General features: G+C 39.5%; 1 protein-coding gene across 1 annotated transcript in view; it reads left to right on the top strand.

Moving 5' to 3' along the window:
* CAPRIN1 (cell cycle associated protein 1) overlaps positions 1-23,881 on the top strand; it is a 46,618-nt gene that overhangs the window by 9,295 nt on the left and 13,442 nt on the right. Inside the window, exons 3-14 of the mRNA XM_066251253.1 lie at positions 8,679-8,741; positions 8,826-8,912; positions 11,647-11,885; positions 11,965-12,047; positions 15,594-15,731; positions 16,104-16,156; positions 16,234-16,320; positions 17,560-17,715; positions 17,800-17,908; positions 21,224-21,285; positions 22,243-22,353; positions 22,902-23,051. Coding sequence (XP_066107350.1) covers positions 8,679-8,741; positions 8,826-8,912; positions 11,647-11,885; positions 11,965-12,047; positions 15,594-15,731; positions 16,104-16,156; positions 16,234-16,320; positions 17,560-17,715; positions 17,800-17,908; positions 21,224-21,285; positions 22,243-22,353; positions 22,902-23,051 — 1,338 coding nt within the window. The remainder of the gene's footprint in view (positions 1-8,678; positions 8,742-8,825; positions 8,913-11,646; positions 11,886-11,964; positions 12,048-15,593; positions 15,732-16,103; positions 16,157-16,233; positions 16,321-17,559; positions 17,716-17,799; positions 17,909-21,223; positions 21,286-22,242; positions 22,354-22,901; positions 23,052-23,881) is intronic.

Genomic DNA, 23,881 nt, shown 5'->3' on the forward strand with positions numbered 1-23,881 from the left:
TTACTTCCCTACCTTATAAATCACCATTACTGTGGAACTGGTGGGTGGTTAGAAAATTGTACTACTAACAGAGATACAAAAGTGGGCGGTAGGTATGAAAAGGTTGACTACCCCTGGTCTACAGCACATGATCTATATACACTGTATTGTGTTTTCACCACCCCAGGTCACGTCTTTGTTCATCAGGAATCTTTATCTTTTGTTTTTGTGCTTGTCTTTCTGTGTTGTTTCAGTACTGTAGAAGGGATTTATTTGAAGACAATTTAAAGTATGGCTAGGTGCTCTTACTATAACTTGTTATTTTAGGCTCATTCTGAAAGTATGTGTTCTGTCCCAATTTGGAGAGAATCTCCTTAATTTGGAGAACAGGATTTGCATAGTTTCCTGGATAGCCAAATAGGAAGATGTCTCCTTATCTTTTTTGTTATGACTGTTAACAGTTGTCTAGTTAAAGAATGTTGGGTTCTTTTTTGGAATCTCTTCTCTAGTATTTTTTATTTGTATTATTTCATATTTTATTTGTTGATGTTAGAGGAAGGGTGAGAGAGAAACGTTGATTTGTTGCTCCACTTTATACATTCATTGGTTGATTCTTTTTTGTGTGTAGCAGAGACAGAGTCAGAGAGGGACAGAGAGAAAGGAAGGGAGAGAGATGAGAAACATCATTTCTTCGTTGCCGTTCTTTAGTTGTTCATTGATTGATTTGTCATATGTGCCTTGACGGGGGGGGGGGGGGGGGCTACAGCAGACTGAATGACCCCTTGCTCGAGCCAGCAACCTGGGCTCAAGCTGGTGAGCCTTGCTCAACCCCAATGAGCCCATGCTCAAGCTGGTGACCTCGGGGTCTCGAACCTGGGTCCTCCGTGTCCCAGTCCGACGCTCTATCCACTGCGCCACCACCTGGTCAAGCTCATTGGTTGATTCTTGTGTGTGCCCATACAACCTTGCCATATCTGGATGATGCTCTAACCAAATAAGGGATCGAACTTGGAACCTTGCTGTATCTGGATGATGCTCTGACCAACTGAGCTACCTGGACAGGGCTTTATTTGTGTAGTTTAGAAAATGTGTTTGTACTTTATTCGTTTATGGGATTTGTTGGATATAATAGGAAGGAAAGCTCAGGAGGAGGACAGCTATTTTGGATATTCATCTTTTGTCACCCTCATAGTACTGTATTGAATTTTTGAAAAACATTTCAGTTAAGTGACTTCAGTGGTGATGAAAACTTTGGGAAGAATGAAAGATTTAGGTGTACTGTGATTCAGCAACATAATTATCCTCTGGAGAAAGGAAAGGAGGAAAACAGCAGCAGGGCCCAAATGAAATGTAGCAACGGCTGGAATCCAGAGTGGCATAATAAAGGGGGGAAGTGTGGCAGCTCTCAGGATTTTTCTGGGATTTATGACCTGAGGCAAGCTATTTAATTGCTTTGTCTTTCAGCTTCCAATTAGATGAAATATGATTGATAATAGTGCTTCCTTGATAGGCTTAGCTACCAGCGCTTTAAATTTGAATGTCTGTCACTTAGTGTCAACTAGTAGTAATAAGTAACAAAGAAACAGAAGATATAGTCCAGCTGGACAGCCCTTGTTGGGGTAATTATTTCTTAGTTCCACATGACTGTGTAGTGTTTTAACATTTACTGAGTAGAGTCACAACCCTATCCCATGGTTCCCCTTCAGAGTTTCTGGTTAATCTGAGAAATGACCTTATTTTTATCTTGCTTGTATGTGGTGCTATAAATGAATTTTTAATACATTCTGGACACTTAGTAGTTGAAAAAGGAACCCTAAATTAAATTTTAACATATTTCAAGAGAATATATTAGGGCAGGTTTTTGTTATTAATATCATGGTAGGATTTCTAATGAAGTTATCTTTTTTATGATATAAAAATAGCTCCACTCTCCAGAAAGAATGTTTATTATTTATTTTATGTGTATGATATGAGTAATTGACCAGTTTGTCCAACATTACTGTGTGTTAGGTAACTGCTAGCTTAGGGAAGAGAAAAAGCTGTGTTTGTCTGGAATACCTTATTTTTATCCTTGCCCCTCTGTTTTTGTTGGAGTTAATATTGGATCAGCCAGTGTGAAAAGTAAGACATATTGATTTAGTTTACACTGAAAATTTTCTCTCTCTCTCTTTCTTTTAGATTTTATTTATTGATTATGCATGGATTCTGGTGGTGGGAAAGAGAAATAATCAACTCATAGTTGCTTCACTTTAGTTGTTCATTGATTACTTGTCGTTTGTGCTGTCATTGACCCAGCAAGCCTAGAGTTTTGAACCAGAGGCTTTAGTATTCCAGATTGACACTTGACCCACTGTGCCACCTAAGGCCAGGCTTTTTTCTTATCTTAAAGCTACTTAGGTTAGGAGGGAGCTAGGATTGCAAGCTGCCTGTATTTTGAAATGTAGAAAATTAGACCAATTTATTGTCCTAAGAGGTTCTTCCTAGTGCAATATTTGGCATTCACTACTGAGTTTAATTGTAATATATACTTTAAACTTTTGGGGCTTTGGCTCACTGCAATAATTAATAAAAGTACTAACGAATAGAAGGTGGTGGTATCCCTTTAGTATTCAGATCATAAATGTATCTTTTCTTATGCAAATAATTAATAGGTTAAATAGATTTATAAGCTGGTTTAAAAACACCACCATTCAACATGTTTTCTATGTTTAAAGTTGAACTTGTAAGCAAGCTATTTCCAAATTGCTGCTATATAATTGTTTCTAGGATCACAATTCATATCATGTTTGATTCAGAATAATGTATCATATTTCTACATTCTACTGGACTCACTATTACAAGAGAATTATGTATTTGCTACCCCAGTTTCTGATTTCGTAGCTCTACGGTGGTGCCTGAGAGTTTGCTTTTTTAAAATTAATTAATTATTTTATTGTAGCAAGAGAGAGGAAGGTGGGGTGGAGACAGACAGGAACATCAATCTGTTCCCGTATGTGTCATGACTGGGGGGTTGAACTGGCAACCTCTGAGCTTTGGGTTGATGCTCTATAGCTGTCCGGCTAGGGCTATAGAGTTTGCATTTCTAACAGGTTCCTAGATGGCTTATATTGTTGGTTTGGGTAGTCACACTTTGAAAATCAGTGACTTAGACTAGCATATAGGGTCTCTACTATACATATAGGGATCTAATTATATGCAGTAGTGGGCAGAGGTGCTTTCTGTTCAGATTCTATGGAAATAGAAGTCCTGTACACTTAAGGAGTCAGGAGATCCTGTGTTATACTGCTAAAAACCCCCCACAAAAACCAATGCCCTTTCATTTAAAAAATTCTTTCATTAATATAAGAGAGAGGAAATGATGGGGGATGGCAAGGAGGGAGGTTGGGATAAAGAGTTGCTTGAACTTGTTCCAGTTAGTTCCATTTAGTTGTGCATTCATTGGTTGCTTCTCATAGGTGCCTTGACAAGACATCAAACCTGTAGAAGTGATTTTGTTTTTTTTAAATTGTCATTCTGCAGTCAGTTTGTTAGTAAGCATTGCTGGGTTTTTTTTTGTATTTTTCTGAAGCTAGAAACGGGGAGAGACAGACAGACTCCCGCATGCGCCCGACCGGGATCCACCCGGCACGCCCACCAGGGGGCGACGCTCTGCCCCTCTGGGGGGCGATGCTCTGCCCCTCCGGGGTGTCGCTCTGCCGTGACCAGAGCCACTCTAGCGACTGGGGCAGAGGCCAAGGAGCCATCCCTAGCGCCCGGGCCATCTTTGCTCCAATGGAGCCTGGGCTGCGGGAGAAGAAGAGAGAGAGAGGAAGGAGAGGGGAAGGAGTGGAGAAGCAGATGGGCGCTTCTCCTGTGTGCCCTGGCCAGGAATCGAACCCGGGTCCCCCGCACGCCAGGCCAACGCTCTGCCGCTGAGCCAACCGGCCAGGGCAGCATTGCTGTTTTCTTAACTGAGATTTATTTATTGGGAGCTTTGACCAGCCCCAGCCCCACTGTGTGCCCTGTCTGAATTCCTGACAGGTAGAAGCTATATGCATGATAAAATGATGTAAATTTTGAAGCAATCTGTCACACAGCAGTAACTGGGAACAAGGAAATGAAAAGGAAAAGGAACTACTATGTGAAACTTAGCTTCAGTATAAATCTTCATGGAATACCATCACCAGAAAATATGTAAAAAGACCTCTGTGTAGCCAAAATAAAGATCTGTGGTTTTATTGAAGCTCATACATCAACTTACTGTGGTTTTATATTACTGTAACATGTTTCTAGTTTCTCATTTAAGAGCCATGATTTTTAAACATAGAAGCTTCAGCTGGGTAGACTAAGGCTTGTTTTCTCATATGTCTGATTCCTGGTCTAGGATGACCCTTAACACTAGCATTGCTGACCAGATTCTTATGTAAGACCTTTCTTCGTGGCTTGGCTTCCTTTAAAAGCATGGCAACCTCAGGGTTGTTGAGCTTCTTACATGATGGCTTGGGTTCCGAACCCAAGTGTTTTTAATGACCAGCTAACGGAGGAGAGATACATTGCTTTTATGACTCATTCTTCGAAATCATACAGGATCACTTTTACTGTAGTCTATTGGTTGAATGAAGCCCACTTAGTACAATGTGAAGGGAATTGGACTAGTTCTTAATGGAGAAGTGCCAAAGTCGCATTGTAGAAAAGTATGTAGAACTACAGATATGGTAGCCGTCTTTGGAAAATGTAATCTGCTATAGACCTCTGGGTTGCATGAATACTAAATTTGTAGGCCTGACCTGTGGTGGCGCAGTGGATAAAGCGTCGACCCAGAATGCTGAGGTCCCCAGTTTGAAACCCCGGGCTTGCCTGGTCAAGGCACATATGGGAGCTGATGCTTCCTGCTCCTCCCCTCTAATAAAAATGAATTAATAAATTTTAAAAATAAAACAGTAAAAACTTAAAAAATACTAAATTTGCTATTGTGTAGAAAATTGGAGCTTTTCTATTACAGGATAGCTTGTTAATATAGAGTCATATTTCAAGATTTTTATAGGTGAAAGTTCTGACACTATTCTGAAATGTGTTAAACTTAATATATTTTATGTAGCATGAAATTAAAATTTTTATTATACAATCTATGTACATTCATTGCAGAACAGCTAAGTGTATAAAACAAAGAAAAATGAAAAATAGTCCAGCTATAATTCTACCATTCAGGTATCATTCTTAACATTAAAAAAAACTTTTTATATTTATTTTTATATGTATATAAGCATATTTTTAGGAATTTGATTTGACATACATTTTGATTGGTATATATGGTTTAGTTTTCAAGACATTAAATGATGAAGTTAAGGTGGATATATAAAACTACCCTGTGAGGGATATATAGTGTGCTCACTGTGTATTAAATTCTAGATTTAGCAACAGTTTCCATGAAAAATGTACAATACCATGAAAAGGCACTGTAATAAATACCAGGTATAAGCTAATAGCAGCTTTTTTTGTTTGACAGAGACAGAGGGACAGATAGGGACAGACAGACAGGAAGGGAGAGAGATGAGAAGCATCAGTTCTTTGCTGCGGCTCCTTAGCTGTTCATTAACTGCTTTCTCCTGTGTGCCAGGGGGCAACAGCAAAGTGAGTGACCCCTTGCTCAAGCCAGCAACCCCGTGCTCAAGCTGGTGAACCTGCAGTCAAGCCGGTGACCTCGAGGTTTCAAACCTGGCTGCTCTGTTTCCCAGTCTGATGCTCTATCCACTGCACTACCGCCTGGTCAGGCACAGCTTTTTTTTTTTCTTTTTCTTTTTAATCTAGTTGAGAATTTTAAATGTACTAGCATTAAATTTCAGGGACTCTTTCTATTGACGTATCTTCTTATATATTTTTGAAATAGAAGAATTCTAACTATAATACTATTATATCCTAAGTTGTAATTAAAAGCAAATCTTAACCTTTTTAGTTCTTTGTTTTGTGAAAGAGAGAGTGTTAGGAAGTGGGGGAGGAGAGAGATGAGAAGTATCAACTTGTAGTTGCTTCACTTTAGTTGTTCATTGATTGCTTCTCATACATGTGGGTGGGGGACAGTCAAACCAAGCCAGTGACCCCTTGCTCAAGTCAGCAACCTTGGGCTCATGCCAGGAACCTTGGGCTTTAAGCCAGAGACCTTGGGATTGTGTAGATGATCTCGTGCTCAAGCTGGTGACCTCAGGATTTCGAACCAGGGACCTCGGCATTTTGGGTCAGTGCTCCATCCACTGCGCCACTGCTAGCAGGTCAGGCTAGGTTTTTCTTTCTTAAGAGAAACATCACCTACCCTATTGAAAAAATAAATGAACAAATATAGTTTAGGAGTCAGAGGGGAGGGTATAAGTAGACACCTGAATTAAAGGGAGGATTTAAATTATTTCTATTTAAATTATTTTTACTTAAATTGCTTTAGAGTGTTCTGAGGTAATTGAACATATCTTTTGCACTTAGAATTAGGCCTGTCAGATCAGTGTAAAAATTGATTTTTTAACCAGTAGACTTGAATTTTATACCTGTTTAGCTGGTGGCCTATTGATTGTGTGAAAAAGTTCACAGAAGAATAAATAAAATTGGATACTTTCACCAGCCTTTGATGATTATCTTGGTTTTATTTACTTCCAGTATAACGAAAGAATTGTAATAGGCTTTTTAATTTGGGGTAGAATGGTAATGCAAGTTGACTGATATTTCTGGGCAAAGAAAATGTATTGTTTGATATAAAACAACTTAATAGAATTTGTGTGTGTGTGTGTGTGTGAGTGAGAGAGAGACAGGAAAAGATAGATGAGAAGTATCAACTTGAAGTTGAGGCACTTTATTTTTTTATTTATTTTACTTTTTTTGTTGTTAATTTTTTTTTAGGTGAGAGGAGGGGAGATAGTGAGGCAGGCTCCTGCATGTGCTCCGACCAGGATCCACTCATGGGGTCAGTGCTCAAGTACCAAGCTATTTTTAGCACCTGAGGCTGACTAGCTATCTTCAGCGCCTAGGGCCATGCTCGAACCAGTCCAGTCACTTGCTGGGGGAGGGGAAGGAAGGAGAAGCGGATGGTCCCTTCTCCTGTGTGCCTGGACTGCGAATTGAACCCAGAATGTCCACGTGCTAGGCCAATGCTTTATCTACTGAGCCATCAGCCAGGGCATAGTTGTGGCACTTCAGTTGTTCATTGATTGCTTCTCATACCTGCCTTGACCCGGGGGGTGGGGAGGGGTGGGCTCCAGCTGAGGCAATGACCCCTTGCTCAAGCCGACATTGGCTCAAACCAGCAACCATGGAATTATGTCGATAATCCCGTGCTCAATCTTGTGAGCATGGTCTGAAGCCAGGTGAGCCTGTGCTGAAGTGGACAGCCTCGGGGTTTTAAACCTGAGCCTCAGCATCCCAGCTCCATGCTCTATCCACTGCACCACTACTGATCAGGCTAGAGTTGTTTTTAAACTTCTGTACCTCTAAATGCATCTTATCAGAACATTTCTTTGTATTTTGTTTCTTGGTTAATTTTATTATTGCTAAGGGTAAGGAACTGCATATGTTCATAATTTACTCTGATTATTTATAAATTTTCTCACCTTAATTTAGATTTCTTCTTATTCCCTTTGACCCATAAAACTGTAATTGAATTTTTTATTTTTTATTTTTTTATTTTATTTTATTTTATTTTTTCTTCTGAAGCTGGAAACGGGGAGAGACAGTCAGACAGACTCCCGCATGCGCCCGACCGGGATCCACCCGGCACGCCCACCAGGGGCGACGCTCTGCCCACCAGGGGGCGATGCTCTGCCCCTCCGGGGCGTCGCTCTGCTCTGCGGCGACCAGAGCCACTCTAGCGCCTGGGGCAGAGGCCAAGGAGCCATCCCCAGAGCCCGGGCCATCTTTGCTCCAACGGAGCCTTGGAGCCTTGGCTGCGGGAGGGGAAGAGAGAGACAGAGAGGAAGGAGGGGGTGGGGGGTGGAGAAGCAAATGGGTGCTTCTCCTGTGTGCCCTGGCCGGGAATCGAACCCGGGTCCCCCGCACACCAGGCCGACGCTCTACCGCTGAGCCAACCGGCCAGGGCCTGTAATTGAATTTTTGACTGGGTTACATTACCTGAATATCTTTTCTTTGGGTTCTTATCTCATAGTAGTAGCCTGGAAAACCTCCAGAGTTTTTCATCTTAGCAAAAAGGGGGGGATGACTAAAGGTTAATTTTCTGTCCCCACTCTTGTACATTTAATTCCAGTTTTGAGAAAATAACAAAGGAAAGCTGTTGACTAGTGTACTGCCCACAGTTGATGTGATAGCTTAAAGTACCCATGTTCAGTAGAAAAGGATGAGGCACATCAAAGACGATATGCACATGGGCTTGTGCAGGAAAATACACACTTACTCACGTGAATTCTTTGGCAGAGCGAGTGAGTAATGTAATTCTTTACATTAACGCTGTAAAATGTCTGGTAGGTTCATGTGAGTATAAGCAGGAGCCTAACCAAATTTTGGCTCTCACTCATGTGTATAGAAGGAACCATGTGCCTGGTCATTTGATACACGCCTTCTTTTTAGAAACCTAAAGATAAGCAATGATATGTCTTTGGCTTATAATATAATAATTTGGAATCATTTAGCAGTGGCTAGAGTATTTAAATTCATTTTTGGGTTTTGTTATTTTAAGCTAGTGTATATACTTTCAAGATGGAATTTATTTATTTTCTTTTTATCTATAGGGCAAGCTTGATGATTACCAGGAGCGAATGAACAAAGGGGAAAGGCTTAATCAAGATCAGCTGGTAAAGATACTGCAATTTATTTAATAAGAAAATTAATTTTGTGTTTGTGTTTCCAATAAAGTTGTTTTGTCTTTGTTATTTTAGGATGCTGTGTCTAAGTACCAGGAAGTCACAAATAACTTGGAGTTTGCAAAAGAATTACAGAGGAGTTTCATGGCATTAAGTCAAGATGTAAGTAAGGTGGTATATATATTTATGAAATATTAAAAATAAGGAACAGAAAATTTTATTCTCTGGTTTTAAGTCCTTGCATTACTATTGATAAAGCACTCTGTAAGGGGAGAGGCTTGGATCCAATTATTTCTAAGGTGTACTTCCCAATTAGGTGAAGTTTAACATCTGAAGGGTGCTCATTTAAAAGGACCGAGTTTGAGATATGACAAATGTGTAGTAACCCTAAAGTTCTCATTGGTTTAAATATATATATATATATATATATATATATATATATATATATATAAACATGTTAAGAATTTACTTTTTATATCTTCCTTTATGCTTAATGACCATCTTAAAATTCCATTAAGTATCAGAAAATTGGCTTTTTTATATAGCCAGTAATTATTCTTTACATTAGGGGTCTTAAGGAATATGGCAGACTGGTACATTGCTCTTGATCGTACAGTACAGAGATTATAAATTCTGATTCTGGAACCAGACTCTGCCTGGTTTGAATACTGATTTTGCCTTTTTTTGTATGTGTGACAGAGATGGAGAGACAGAAAGAGGGACAGATAGGGACAGAAGACAGACAGGAAGGGAGAGCGATGAGAAGCATTGATTCTTTGTTGTGACACCTTAGTTATTCACTGATTGCTTTCTCATATGTGCCTTGACCAGGGAGATACAGCAGACTGAGTGACCCCTTGCTTAAGCCAGTGACCTTTGGCTCAAGCCAGCGACCTCATGCTCAAGCTGGTGAGCCCGCGTGCTTGAGCTGGATGAGCCCGTGCTCAAGCCGATAACCTCAGGGCCTTTAACCTGGGTCCTCTGCATCCCAGTCTGATGCTCTATCCACTGTACCACTGCGCCACTGCCTGGTCAGGCTGATTCTGCCATTTTTACTTAATACTGTGTTTCCCCCAAAATAAGACAATGTCTTATATTAATTTTTGCTCCTAAAGATGCTCTAGGTCTTATTTTTAGGGGATGTCTTATTTTTCAATGAACAAGAATTCACATTTATTGAACAAAAAATCAACATTTACTAACATACTGTAGTCATGTCATCACAAACATCAGCATAACCAGCCAAACTCTGAATTCCATCAAGAATTTCTTATGACTTTATTTCCATGTACAACAATCTACCCTGTTTCCCTGAAAATAAGACAGCGTCTCATATTCATTGTTGCTCCTAAAGAAGCGCTAGGTCTTATTTTCAGGGGAGGCCTTATATTTCTAAGCTTGAAAACAATTACACTAGGTCTTATTTTCGGCAAACAGGGTCGTTCTATGACTTTGAATGAGTTACTTAACATCTCTATTCACTTATCAGTCGGGATTTTCCAGCATAATAGAACCAGTAGTCTAGAAAGAGAAGAATGAGTCAAGGGGAAGGAGAGGGGAGATGCTATCACTCTGCTTCTGTTTTCTAATCTGTAAAATGGCGATAATAGTAACTACCTTATCTCAGAGGGTTGTGCTTAGAACAGTATTTAATACATAACTAATATGTTTCATGCACTTAATATTACTTACTAAATTTGATTAAAGGTGGAAAGTATTGATATCTCTCGAAAGTAAAAGAAATTTAATTTATACCCAAGTAGAGATTTATTCCTTGTAGCCTAGGTAGAGTCCAGGCTTGATGACTCCTGTCCCAATTTCTTTTTCTGATGCTGTACAGTTTAATAAGAATTGATTTCTGAAGCTACTTTCACTGTGTAAATGAAAATACTTGTATTCTCCTTTGCTTCTATTTTAACACTGGTTTTTGGGACCTTTTACCAGGCCTTTCACTTCATTGGTGGGTTTTATCATTTCTTTGTGAATCAGTAATATGTATGTAGAACTTTGGATCGTTGTTTTCATAGAGAAGATAGATATAATTAAGGTTTTTAAATTGTTGTGGTTAGGATTCTTTTTTAAATTAACTTAGGGCCTTAATTAAAATTTTAATTTTTATACTTTTTTTTTTTTTTTTGGTATTTTTCTGAAGCTGGAAATGGGGAGAGACAGTCAGACAGACTCCCGCATGCGCCCAACCGGGATCCACCTGGCACGCCCACCAGGGGCGAAGCTCTGCCAGAGCCACTCTAGCGCCTGGGGCAGAGGCCAAGGAGCCGTCCCTAGCGCCCGGACCATCTTTGCTCCAATGGAGCCTCGGCTGCGGGAGGGGAAGAGAGAGACAGAGTGGAAGGAGGGGGTGGGGGTGGAGAAGCAAATGGGCGCTTCTCCTATGTGCCCTGGCCGGGAATCGAACCCGGGTCCCCTGCACACCAGGCCAACGCTCTACCACTGAGCCAACCGGCCAGGGCCTAATTTTTATACTTTTTATGGGAAATTTCAGAACTAAAGGATCTAATGAACCCCCATATTTGGGGGTTCCATATTTCTCTTCTACACTTATCTCGTGGGTAGTCATGTTTCATATAGTATACCCATACCTACTTCCCTGTTTCCTGTCTGCTGGATTATTATGAATCAAATTCAAAACATTATTTCATTGGTAGCATTTCAGTAGTATAATACCTTCTAGGGAAAAATGTGTTCTGAAGTTCTAACAACTGCTTAAATAGATCCTGTGTTAAATTCTTTGTAAGTTGGGAATCATCTTTTTGTGTATTGGGGTCACATCTAACTCATTGAGTGAAATATATGACTTATTTACATTGGACCTGACATGAAACTAAAAGAGTTTTTAAAACTTATTTTGATGTTGTATGTTTATATTCTTATATAGATTCAGAAAACAATTAAAAAAACGGCACGACGGGAACAGCTTATGCGAGAAGAAGCTGAACAAAAACGTTTAAAAACTGTACTTGAGTTGCAGTATGTTTTGGACAAATTGGGAGATGAAGAAGTGCGAACTGACCTGAAACAAGGTGTGAACGGTGTGCCAATACTGTCTGAAGAGGAATTGTCGTTGTTGGATGAGTTCTACAAGTTAGTAGACCCGGAGCGGGACATGAGCTTGAGGTAGAGTGGTATTTGATAATAGAAACTTCTAAATGCTGCCTTGACAATTGAGAGGTAATTAATTAGCTATTTATTGTAGGTTGAATGAGCAGTATGAACATGCCTCTGTTCACCTGTGGGACTTGCTGGAAGGCAAAGAAAAAGCTGTATGTGGGACAACGTGTAAGTATTACTAATACTTGATGATCTGGAACTAAATCTTTAAAAATTAGTTTTCTACTAAAGAGTAATGTTAATTGAAGACATTTTATTTATTTATTTTTAATTTTTATTTTTTTTACAGAGACAGTGAGTCAGAGAGAGGGATAGATAGGGACAGACAGACAGGAATGGAGAGAGATGAGAAGCATCAATCATCAGTTTTTCGTTGCAACACCTTAGTTGTTCATTGATTGCTTTCTTATATGGGTCTTGACTGTGGGCCTTCAGCAGACGGAGTAACCCCTTGCTTGAGCCAGTGTGACCTTGGGTCCAAGGTGGTGAGCTTTTGCTCAAACCAGATGAGCCCGCGCTCAATCTGACAACCTCGGGGTCTCGAACCTGGGTCCTTCCACATCTCAGTCCGACGCTCTATCCACTGTGCCACTGCCTGGTCAGGCAGAGATTTTAGAACTGTATAAGTAACATGCACTGTTTACTTTTTCTTTTCTTTTGTTTTTATATCTATTTTGCAATTTTGGTGCCTGTGTGTAAGTCAAAGCACCAGCAACAACCAACCAAAAATCAGTGAAGATGGAAGTTCTAACTTAACATGGTTTTGTTTATAACCTACTGTGATTGAAGTGGACAGATTTAACACCAAATTGACTCGTTAACATGGTTTTGTTTATAACCTACTGTGATTGAAGTGGACAGATTTAACACCAAATTGACTCGTTAACATGGTTTTGTTTATAACCTACTGTGATTGAAGTGGACAGATTTAACACCAAATTGACTCGTTTTCAGTTATTAGTTGGGGACTGAACTTTCCTTATAGCTGAAATTTTGTGGAAAAGCATTTATTGAACCTTGCTTGGTCATTGCCTTAGTCTGTCTTTAGTTTTCGTTACACTTGCTAATTCGGGACATGAACTTTTTTTCTGTATCTTAAAAACGGTGTTGGTATCTAGTCTAGTTTTCTATATGTGAACTCCTTAACCTGAAATTCGCAATTGTATGTTGATTTTTTTTTAAAGTACATTTAAATAAGTTAGGAATTTTAGGTTTTTAACTCCTTAGTAAATCAGGGGATAGCTCCTTGTCTTGACTATTAAGTTGATTTAACCAAGTAGTTATTTTAACACAACCAGGTAAAACTGTCTGTTTATACCTTTTTAAAAAATTCTTTGGGCCTGACCTGTGGTGGCGCAGTGGATAAAGCGTTGACCTGGAAATGCTGAGGTCGCCTGTTCAAAACCCTGGGCTTGCCTGGTCAAGGCACATATGGGAGTTGATGCTTCCAGCTCCTCCCCCCCTTCTCTCTCTCTGTCTCTCCCTCTCCTCTCTAGAATGAATAAAAAAAAAATTCTTTGGTTGAAAAGAAATTAGATTATAAGTTTTAGTTGGCAAAGCAGTATGATACAATTTGCTTTAATGAAATATGTGAGTAACCAGTTGTTTTATATCTTTTCCGGTAAGAAGTAGTTTTCTTGGCTTGTTAACTTGTCTCTATTTCTTCATAAAAAAATCTTTTTGGCTTTTGTTTTTAGTTCTGCTCTATATGTAGGTACTAAATTTACCACTGGAAGTTTGGAGAGTTGTGCACATTGCCAAATGTGCACAAACTGGTTAGCTTACAAAAGTAGTTTTAGGCCTGACCAGGCAGTGGCACAGTGGATAGGGCGTTAGACTGAAGTGGAGGACCTAGGCCCGAGGTCGCCAGCTTGAGCCGCAGGCTCATGTTGTTTGAGCACGGGGTCACTGCCTTGAGCATGGGATCATAGACATGACCCCATGGTCGCTGGCTTGAGCCCAGAGGTCACTGGCTTGAGCCCAAGGTCGCTGGCTTGATTGAGCAAAGGGTCACTTGCTCTGCTGTAGCCCCCAGGTCAAGGCATGTATGAGAAAGCAATCACTGAACAACTAAGGAGCTGTAACAAAGAATTGATGCTTCTCATTTCTCTCCTTTCCTGTCTGTCCCTATCTGTCCCTCTCTCTGTCTCTGTCAAAAAAAAAAATAGTTTTAGGTCAAGCCTGATCAACTTTTCATGAGCATTATTGAGTAAAAAGGGTTAAACGTCTTATCCTTTTAGCTTGTTTTGGTGGTGGTTTCTACCTACTCTTGTTCCTGCATCTTAGGAATGCCACATCTTTATCTATAGCTAATGGAAAGCTACTAACGTTCTCAGCATTAGTGTGTTTATATGCATTCATTAAGGTGTTTTCTTTCCCAGTAGTTCTGAGTCATGGGTCTTTGAAGTGTAAGTGAAGCAAAAATTCAATAAGTTGTTAATAATTTTTTTAATAGGGTTGATTTTATTATGCTTTGATATGATTTGGTCCCTGAAATTTTGTATTTTTATGGAGTGACCTATTAGGGAATAGCCTTATTCTACATTTACTATATACAAGGCCAGGAAATTGAGATTTTAATTCTTCACACACACCTTTGCCTGCTGCCCCGTCCTCCTTATAGCCTAGTTCCTTGGTCGGCAAACTGCGGTTCGCGAGCCACATGTGGCTCTTCCACAAAGTACCACATGCGGGCGCTACCTCAATAAGGAGTGTACCTACCTATATAGTTTAAAAAATTTAGTTCTCAAAAGAAATTTCAATTGTACTGTTGATATTTTGCTCTGTTGACTGAGTTTGCCGACCACTAGCCTAGTGTTCCAAATTCAGATAAGTTTATTTGCCTTTTAAATATCTTGAATCTGGTGCTCGCTTCGGCAGCACATATACTAAATATCTTGAATCTGTCTACTTCTCTTTGTCTTCTACTTTTCTGCCTTTATCTTGTCTGATGCAGTCTTCTAACTGAATCCACCCCATCCCTCATTAAAATCTTTTAATCCCTTTATTTTAATTAATTATATATATATTATTGTCCTTAATTTCAAGACCTTGAATGATCTGCCTCTTACCAGTCTCTCCAGCCTCAAATTTCCTTATGCTTTTTCTTACTCTCTGTGCTTCAGCTACAGTGCATGCTTTTCATTTTCTTGGATTTGGCACCCTTCTTTGTACAGGGCTTTGTAAATGCTGTTGCCTCTGCCTTGGAACACTTCTCTCTACTAGTCACCTTTCAGATCTCAGCTCTTGCAGCACTTACACCAGGAAAGCCTCTTGTCTCTCCCTAGCTAGGTCTAATCCATTGTACTTCTGTGTAGTACTTTTCATAGATGTCATTTTACTGTTTCTGTGAGTATTTGATAACTCTTCTTTATTGGACTGTGAGCTTAGGAAGGACAGATGCTGTGTCTTTGACATACCTTTATGTGGCCTCAGTGCCTAGCACATTGCCTAACATTTAATCAGGTGTTATGCTGAGTGAATAAATGACAATTGTCAGGTATTTTTGCACTAACATTTAAAATACATAAAGTTTCATGCCAATAGGTTCTTTTTGTTCCCTATTATGTAATAAACTTTTGTTCTTAATTGTATTTAATGCCTTAGTAACAGTTGATGAAATGTTTTTCTTAACAGTATTTTGTAGAATGTTGACTCCTACTCAAGTCAGACATCCCCTGATAGTCTACCAAATAATTCATATTCTATTTTTAGATAAAGCTCTGAAGGAAATCGTCGAGCGTGTTTTCCAGTCGAACTACTTTGATAGCACTCACAACCACCAGAATGGGCTGTGTGAGGAGGAAGAGGCAGCCTCGGCGCCTGCTGTTGAAGACCAGGTAGCTGAAGCTGGTGAGTACTTCTGTGGTGTGAGCTTTTAAGTTAGCGCCCTGGTTTTACTTCCCTTTGCCACCAGCACAATCGGAATGCTGCTTTCTAACATTACTTCTAAAAATAGAAGTTTTAACATAGTAGCTCTTGATTGGTGTTATACCGGACCCAGAATAACTATATCGAAACTACAGTAATTTATTCTGGAATAAATAGTAAAAAACAAAACAAAAATGAGAACCTCTTTCTAAATATATTATTGTAAGAAGGACTAACTTTGTAAATAAATTCAGAATAAGTAAGGTAAACTGTTTACTTCTTTGGAGTTCAAATGAATTGTTAACTCTAAAAAAGATATCATATAATCTTTTGTATCATTTTTTAATCTCTCAGAACCTGAGCCAGCAGAAGAATACACTGAACAAAGTGAAGTTGAATCAACAGAGGTATGATTTTTATTTAATGCTGGCTTTCCCTTTCTGCCTTTTAAACAGAGGTCTCAAACATTTGCTTTGCTTTGCAGTATGTAAATAGACAATTTATGGCCGAAACACAGTTCAGCAGTGGTGAAAAGGAGCAGGTGGATGAGTGGACAGTTGAAACAGTCGAGGTAAGAGTTCTCTGTGTTACAAGGTTGATGTCTTTTGTCTAATTAGTAAGTTTTATGTCTCCTAATAACAAATTAAGATTGTTAGTCTTTTTCATTATTAGTACATTTAGTATAATAAACTCATTATACAAGACTGTTAGGTTTAAAAGGTGATTTGTGTATCCCTGTGGATGTTGAATAGAATCACTTATGCTGATCCAATCCCAAAACATTATAACCATGTATAACTTAGGGTTAATGTATTAAAGTATATGATTTGTTATCCGGTTGCTCTATAAAAATCTTGGCTCACATATGCTTAGCCTTCAGAAAAAAGCCCACTTACAGGGGATATATTGGAGTGTCATCTTAGATTCCTCCTTTACCCTAAGGCTTTTTGGTAACCAGGCTCTATTATCTCAAAGTTTTTTATAAAGGAAATAATGTTTATGACTTGCTCAGGCTCAACAGGTATGATTTACCCAGGCTTAAAAGCCAAACAGGTAATTATTAACTTGATGTAATAAAAATTAATGAGTTTTCCCAGCAGAGCAGGGAATTATTAAAAATGCTAATCAGGAGAAATTATTAGAGCTAGGAAAAAGGTAGGGGGTGAGCTTTGGCTTTTGTAGCTGTTTAGTATAGTATTGGCAGAGAGGATGGACTGGTAGGAACTCAAAGCTTGATAATAGTAAACATTTCTTGAGTGCTGACTACACATTGGGTACTGAGATAGATATGTGTTTGATATGGATACATAGATTTACTTAACATAGAAAGCTTAACAGTTTAAGCAAAATATATTATTTTAGGAAGCAAACATAGTAATCTTTGAAAGTAATTTATAAAATAATTCTGAAATTCTACATGGTGATCCTGTGGAACTTATAAGACTTCAGAATTATAGCATTGCTTGACCTGTGGTGGCACAGTGGATAAAGCATCGACCTGGAATGCTGAGGTCGCTGGTTTGAAACCCCTTGCTTGCCTGGTCAAGGCACAAACTGTGAGTTGATACCTTCGGTTCTCCTCCCCGTCACCTTCCTCTTTCTAAAATCAATAAAATCTTAAAAAGACAAAAGTTATAGCATTGATCAGAATGTTATGTTTGGTATAACTGGTCAGTTTGAATAACTGCATTAAAGTCTGCTATTCTGTTTACAGTATAGATTGCATTTGTAGTTGGGGGACCTCTCATGATGGCAATGAATGGAGCTCTCTCATTCTGCCAATCCTTTCCCTCCCCTTCTCCCACTCTAGGTGGTAAATTCACTCCAGCAGCAACCTCAGGCTGCATCTCCTTCGGTACCAGAGCCCCACTCTTTGACACCAGTGGCTCAAGCAGATCCCCTTGTGAGAAGGCAGCGAGTTCAGGACCTTATGGCACAAATGCAGGGGCCTTATAATTTCATACAGGTACGTGCAGTTTAATTAAACACCGTAACAGAAGGTTAAGAGTTTATATTATTTAACTTAATTCCATTGTACTCTAACTTGTAGGATTCAATGCTGGATTTTGAAAATCAGGCACTTGATCCTGCCATTGTATCTGCACAGCCTATGAATCCAACACAAAACATGGACATACCCCAGCTGGTTTGCCCTCCAGGTTAGTAATGGTATATTTTTATGTCAGAAATAAATACAGGGCCAGTGCTTTCAGGTTGTGTGAAGTTTGTAAAAATTATTTTTCTTTAAATGCTTGTTTAACTTTTAGATCTTCTTTTAATTTGATAAGGAATATTGTTTTTTTTCCTATAATATGAATAACTGTAGTTCCATAATTTTTTTGTAACTTTTTATTGGCATACAGACATAGAAAAGTACATGCAAATATACATTTTAACGAGTTTTCACAAACTGAACACATCAGCACCCAGAAAGGGAACAATATCAGTACTCAGAACCCTATTTTTGTTCTCTTTTGGTCACTAGTTACCTTCTCCTTCAGTCCCATGGTTATTACTATAGACCAGTTTTTCCTGTTTCTGTAATTATATTCTAAATGAAATTTTGCTTGGCTTTTTAAATGTCAAAGTTATTCTCGGAATAAAAGTAATAGAGGGTTCTTTCTTTGAAGCATGCTTGCAGTTTTTTGGGTTTTTTTTTTGTTTTTGTTTTTCCCATTTTTCATTTTTCTGAAGCTGGAAACAGGGAGAGACAGTCTGACAGACTCCCGCATGCGCCCGACCGGGATCCACCCGGCACGCCCACCAGGGGCGATGCTCTGCCCACCAGGGGGCGATGCTCTGCCCATCCTGGGCGTCGCCATGTTGCGACCAGAGCCACTCTAGTGCCTGAGGCAGAGGCCACAGAGCCATCCCCAGCGCCCGGGCCATCTTTGCTCCAATGGAGCCTCGGCTGCGGGAGGGGAAGAGAGAGACAGAGAGGAAAGCGCGGCGGAGGGGTGGAGAAGCAAATGGGCGCTTCTCCTGTGTGCCCTGGCCGGGAATCGAACCCGGGTCCTCCGCACGCTAGGCCGACGCTCTACCGCTGAGCCAACCGGCCAGGGCCTGCTTGCAATTTTTTAGGAGAATTTCGGAACATTTTATTGCTTAAATAAAATTAGATTTAACAGTGAAATGTTAAGAGTATGGTTAAGAGCAAAAAGGAAAGAGACAAAGCCAGTTGACGTTTTGGACTTACACGAGCCTTACACCATTATTCGAAGTAGCAGCACTAAGTAGAGTTGGTGCCTTTGGATTGTGTTGAGCCTCCCTCCCCTAGAACATGTCAGCATTAAGGGCACAAGAGTGGAATTATGTGAAGTAACATTTAATGTATAATTTTAAATGTCATAAAAGGAGTTGCTGAGTAATGGCATGTTTAATGATAGAGTTAATCTGGTAAGGTAGTTAGGATTTTTCCAAAATAAAGGGAGCTTATCTTTGTCCATCTCTACCAGGAAAGGTTATAAAACAGGGTTAGGACTTTTTAAAAGGGAGTAAGAGTTACTAGTGTTCATTTTCTGAGCTCTACCAGAATAAGAAAAGACAATTTTCTTAGTAGGTTGTGCTAAATTTTACACGTGCAGCAGTACTGATGTAACTCAGGTAAATAAATGCTGAGTTCACTAGACCCTCTAGTGAAAATGGGCAATTCTAAATGGCCAGAGATTTTCTATTTTTGATTATCTACTTAACCATGGTTGGGAAGGGAGTGGAAGGATAATGGGAGTTGGCAATAATATGTACACTGAATTGAATATAGGCTTTTTAAGAGTATATTTAGGCCCTGGCTGGTTTGCCGAGTGGCTAGAGCTTCGGCCTGGCGTGTGGATGTCCTGGGTTCAGTTCCCAGTCAGGGCACATAGGAGAAGCCACCATCTCCTCTCCCCTTCCCTTTCTCTCTCCCTCTTTTCCCTCTTCCCCTCCCGCTGCCAGTGGTTTGATTGGTTTTAAGGTGGTCCAGGGTGTTGAAGATAGCTCAGTTGGTCCAAGCACTTCACCCCAGACACTAAAAATAGCTAAGTTGAGCCTGACCAAGTGGTGGCGCAGCGGACAGAGCGTTGGACTAAGACATGGAGGACCCAGGTTAGAAACCCCGAGGTCACTGGCTTGAGTGCAGGCTCATCCAGCTTGATCAAGGGATCACTGGCTCGGGCATGGGGTTGCTGGCTTGAGCATGGGATCATAGACATGACCCCGTGGTCGCTGGCTTGAGCAAGGGTCACTTGCTCTGCTGTAGCCCCTGGTCAAGGCACATATGAGAAAGCAATCAATAAACAAGCAATTGACAAACAACTAAGATGCCACAAGGAAGAATTGATGCTTCTCATCTCTCTCCCTTCCTGTCCGGCCCTCTCTCTGACTCTCTCTCTGTCTCTGTCAAAACAATAAAAACAGAAATATTTGATTTGAGCATTGGCCCCAGACGGGGGTTGCCAGGTGGATCCTGGTCAGGGTGCATGCGGGAGTCTGTCTCACTGTCTTCCCTCCTCTCACTTAAAAAAAGTATATTAACATTTTATTGATTGATTGATTGAAACATTTGCAATTATCCGTATATTGAAACTTGATAATATTAAAATGTTACTAAAATCTAGGGCCTTGAGTAATAGTGCTACTTTATAGTTTTGATGGATAGCACTGGGATTAATTCTTAGCTGTTCTGCTCTCTACCTCTTTTTTAGTACTTTATCACTAAATACCTTTGCAAACGAAATGAAAGCCATTGTTAGAGTTGATTAATGACTACCGGTAAACTGTTCACTTGAAAGCTAAAATTTTACCTATCCTTCCCTATGTATAAGGTCTTCTGGAAAGTTCTGTTCGTTTTGGGAATAAAACAAAATACAAATTTTTCTTACCGTCAATAAACTTTATTAAATAATATAATTGCCATTATTATTAATGATTTCTTGCTAGCGTGAGGGCAATTTGTATATCCCATTTTTGAAAAATGTTTTATCTCTTGATGCGGAAAATTGAACCAGTGCTTGTTTGATATCTTCTTCATTTTAGAATTTTTGCCCTTCAAAAAATTTTGTAAGGACAAAAACAAGTGACAGTCGGAGGGTGCTAAGTCTGGGGAATATGGTAGATGCGACAGACATGCTTCTGTAGCATTTCTTCCTTGTTGAAATTCGTAAAAATTACAGTGGCGTAAATGAACTTTATCAGTAGCCATGGGTACACTATCGCTTCACACATAAGACTAACGTGAATCAACTTTGTTTTAGTTAATTTGCTATGTCAGTATGTATACATTAAGCGATAAAAATAGAGAGGCACACATGTGCCAAATAAACATGTGCTTACGTGTCGAAACTTGTGATAGAAACGGACAGAACTTTCCGGTAGACCTTTTAATGATCGCTAAAAAGTTTATGTAGGATTTGGCTTTTGCTACTAAGTAAAAGTTATTTAGATATCTCTGAAGAAATTTGGCTTTATGTAACAGTATTTTTTGGTTAATTTTGCAGTTCATTCTGAATCTAGACTTGCTCAACCTAATCAAGTTCCTGTACAGCCAGAAGCTTCGCAGGTAAGAGTGATATAAATATTTTTGTAGGATTGTTTTTAGTTCTTGGGTCACTTTCTTAGCTTATGAAAGTCAGTTATGAATTTGATCAGTGTCCAAATCTGGCATGTGAAGCTTTATTTCCATGTTTACATTTATTTATTTATTTTAAAAAAATTATTTTTAACTTGATTTCTCTGAGGTAGGGAGGGAGAGAGAGAGACAGGAACATCAAGCTGTTCCTATATGTGCCCTGACTGGGGATCAAACTGGCAACTTCTGTGCTTCGGGACAGTGTTCTAATCAATCGAGCTATGCAGTCAGGGTGATTTTTCTTATGTTTTAAAGTTTTTTGATATTCTTGGCCCTGGCTGGTTTGTTCAGTGGTAGAGCATTGGCTCAGTGTGTGGAAGTCCTGGGTTTGATTCCCAGTCAGGGCACACAGGAGAAGCACGCATCTGCTTCACTCTTCCCCCTTCTTGCTTCTCTTCTCTCTCTCTCTCTCTCTCCCTCCTTCCCTCCCTCCCTCCCTCCCTCCTGCAGCCATGGTTCGATTGGAGCGAGTTGGCCCTGGGCGCTGAGGATGGCTCCATGGCCTCTGCCTCAGGTGCTAAGAAGAGCTCAGTTGCTGAGCAACGGAGCAATACCCCAGATGAGCAGAGCATCGCCCCCTATTGGGCTTTCTGGGAGTATCACGGTCGAGGCATGTGTGGGAGTCTGTCTCTGCCTCCCCTCCTCTCACTGAATTAAAAAAAAATAGAAGCTTTTATATATCATAATTCTGAAATTTGGTGCAGCTATTAATTACTGTTGGTGGGGAACTACATAACTGGACTAGGGTTTATTTAAGTTTGAGCTTTAGTACTACATTTTTTGCAGTTCTAAGGTTTTATAGTCTGTTTAACAGGTACAATTTAGTTCTGTACGTACTAGAGTTGATTTACAACAGAAAGAAGTTTTAATTTATTTATTTCTGTGTAGGTTTCTTTGGTTTCATCCACAAGTGAGGGGTATACATCATCTCAACCCTTGTACCAGCCTTCTCATGCTCCAGAGCAACGACCACAAAAGGAACCAATTGACCAGATTCAGGCAAGTTCTGTTACCAGGTCATAGAAACTTGATGAGGCGCTTATTCATGAATTCGGCAGAGGTAAATTACTTGTTAACATAGCGATTCTTTTTTTTTTTTTTTTTTGTGACAGAGACAGAGAGGGACAGACAGACAGGAAAGGAGATGAGAAGCATCAATTCTTCATTGCATTCTTCTTGTTCATTAATTGCTTTTCCATATGTGCTTTGACCAGGGGGCTACAGCAGAACGAGTGACCCCTTGCTCAAGCCAGCAACCTTGGGCTTCAAGCCAGTGACATTTGGTCTCAAACCAGACCCCATACTCAAGCTGGTGAGCTTGTGCTCAAGTCAGCAACCTCAGGGTTTCGAACCTGGGTCCTCTGTGTCCCAGTCTGATGTCCACTGCACCACCACCTGGTCAGGCGTGACTCTTCTTTTTGGATGCATTGCAGTACAATATTTTTATTTCATGAAATACTTGAGTTTGTTGACCATATACACATATGGTCATAGTTTTGGCTTAGTTTAGTTTATCACTAAAGTGCATCTGTTCACTTTGTGTTTAGGCAACAATCTCTTTAAATACAGACCAGGCTACAGCATCATCATCCCTTCCTGCTGCTTCGCAACCCCAAGTGTTCCAGGCTGGGACAAGCAAACCTTTACATAGCAGTGGAATCAATGTAAATGCAGCTCCATTCCAATCCATGCAAACGGTAGGCAGATTATTCAACTAACATTAACATTAAGTGCCTAGTGTGTATTATCATTATGCTAGAGTTTTAATCCACAAAAAGTCTTTAACTTGGTGCTTGAGTCTGTGTCTACTCTTTAACTACAGATTTAATTGAACCTAACCTGATTTTTCTGCTTTCAGAGGTAGCTTTGAGTTTTAGGAGTTACGAGCTCTCGTCTCCTTATTTTACAGTTGCACCCTTTTGATTAACAAAATTTTAAACATGCAGAAAAATAGACCAATGTAGTATTTCTATATAAAGGTTGTTATGTAGATTTAACAGTTGTTTATATTTTGCTATATTTGCTTAATCTTTTATATTACTGAAGTATATTTCAAAGTAAATTTCAGACATGATACTTCTACCCTGGTTCTTCAATAAGCACCTCTAATTTATGGAAATTCTAGAAATTAATAATAGAAATACTATAATCATTGGTATACAGTTAAGTCAATGTTCATAGGAAAGTTTAAATTCTTAAAATACTAACTTGATTAAAACAATAAAAATAAAGTAATAATTGAAGTAAATATTCAACTCAAAGTTCAAGTTTTAGAATTAATTTCTGTGATATTTTAACAGAGGTTTGTATCTTTTATAAAGATTGATCATTTATAATAAGCTTTTCCATAGATGCTGATTATGTGTCTTTAGATTTTTTTAATCCTCACGTACACTCTGCTGTAAGCTGTATGGCATACATAGTTTTTCCCATATTGTAGCGCATTAATGGAGAGTTTTGTGTGTGTGTTTGTGTAATGTTTGAGACTTCTGTAAGGCTCTTTTTTATGTTTGAAGTAAAACCAGCA

Source organism: Saccopteryx bilineata, chromosome 1 (assembly GCF_036850765.1).
Source record: "Saccopteryx bilineata isolate mSacBil1 chromosome 1, mSacBil1_pri_phased_curated, whole genome shotgun sequence".
Taxonomy (NCBI): Eukaryota; Metazoa; Chordata; class Mammalia; order Chiroptera; family Emballonuridae; genus Saccopteryx; species Saccopteryx bilineata.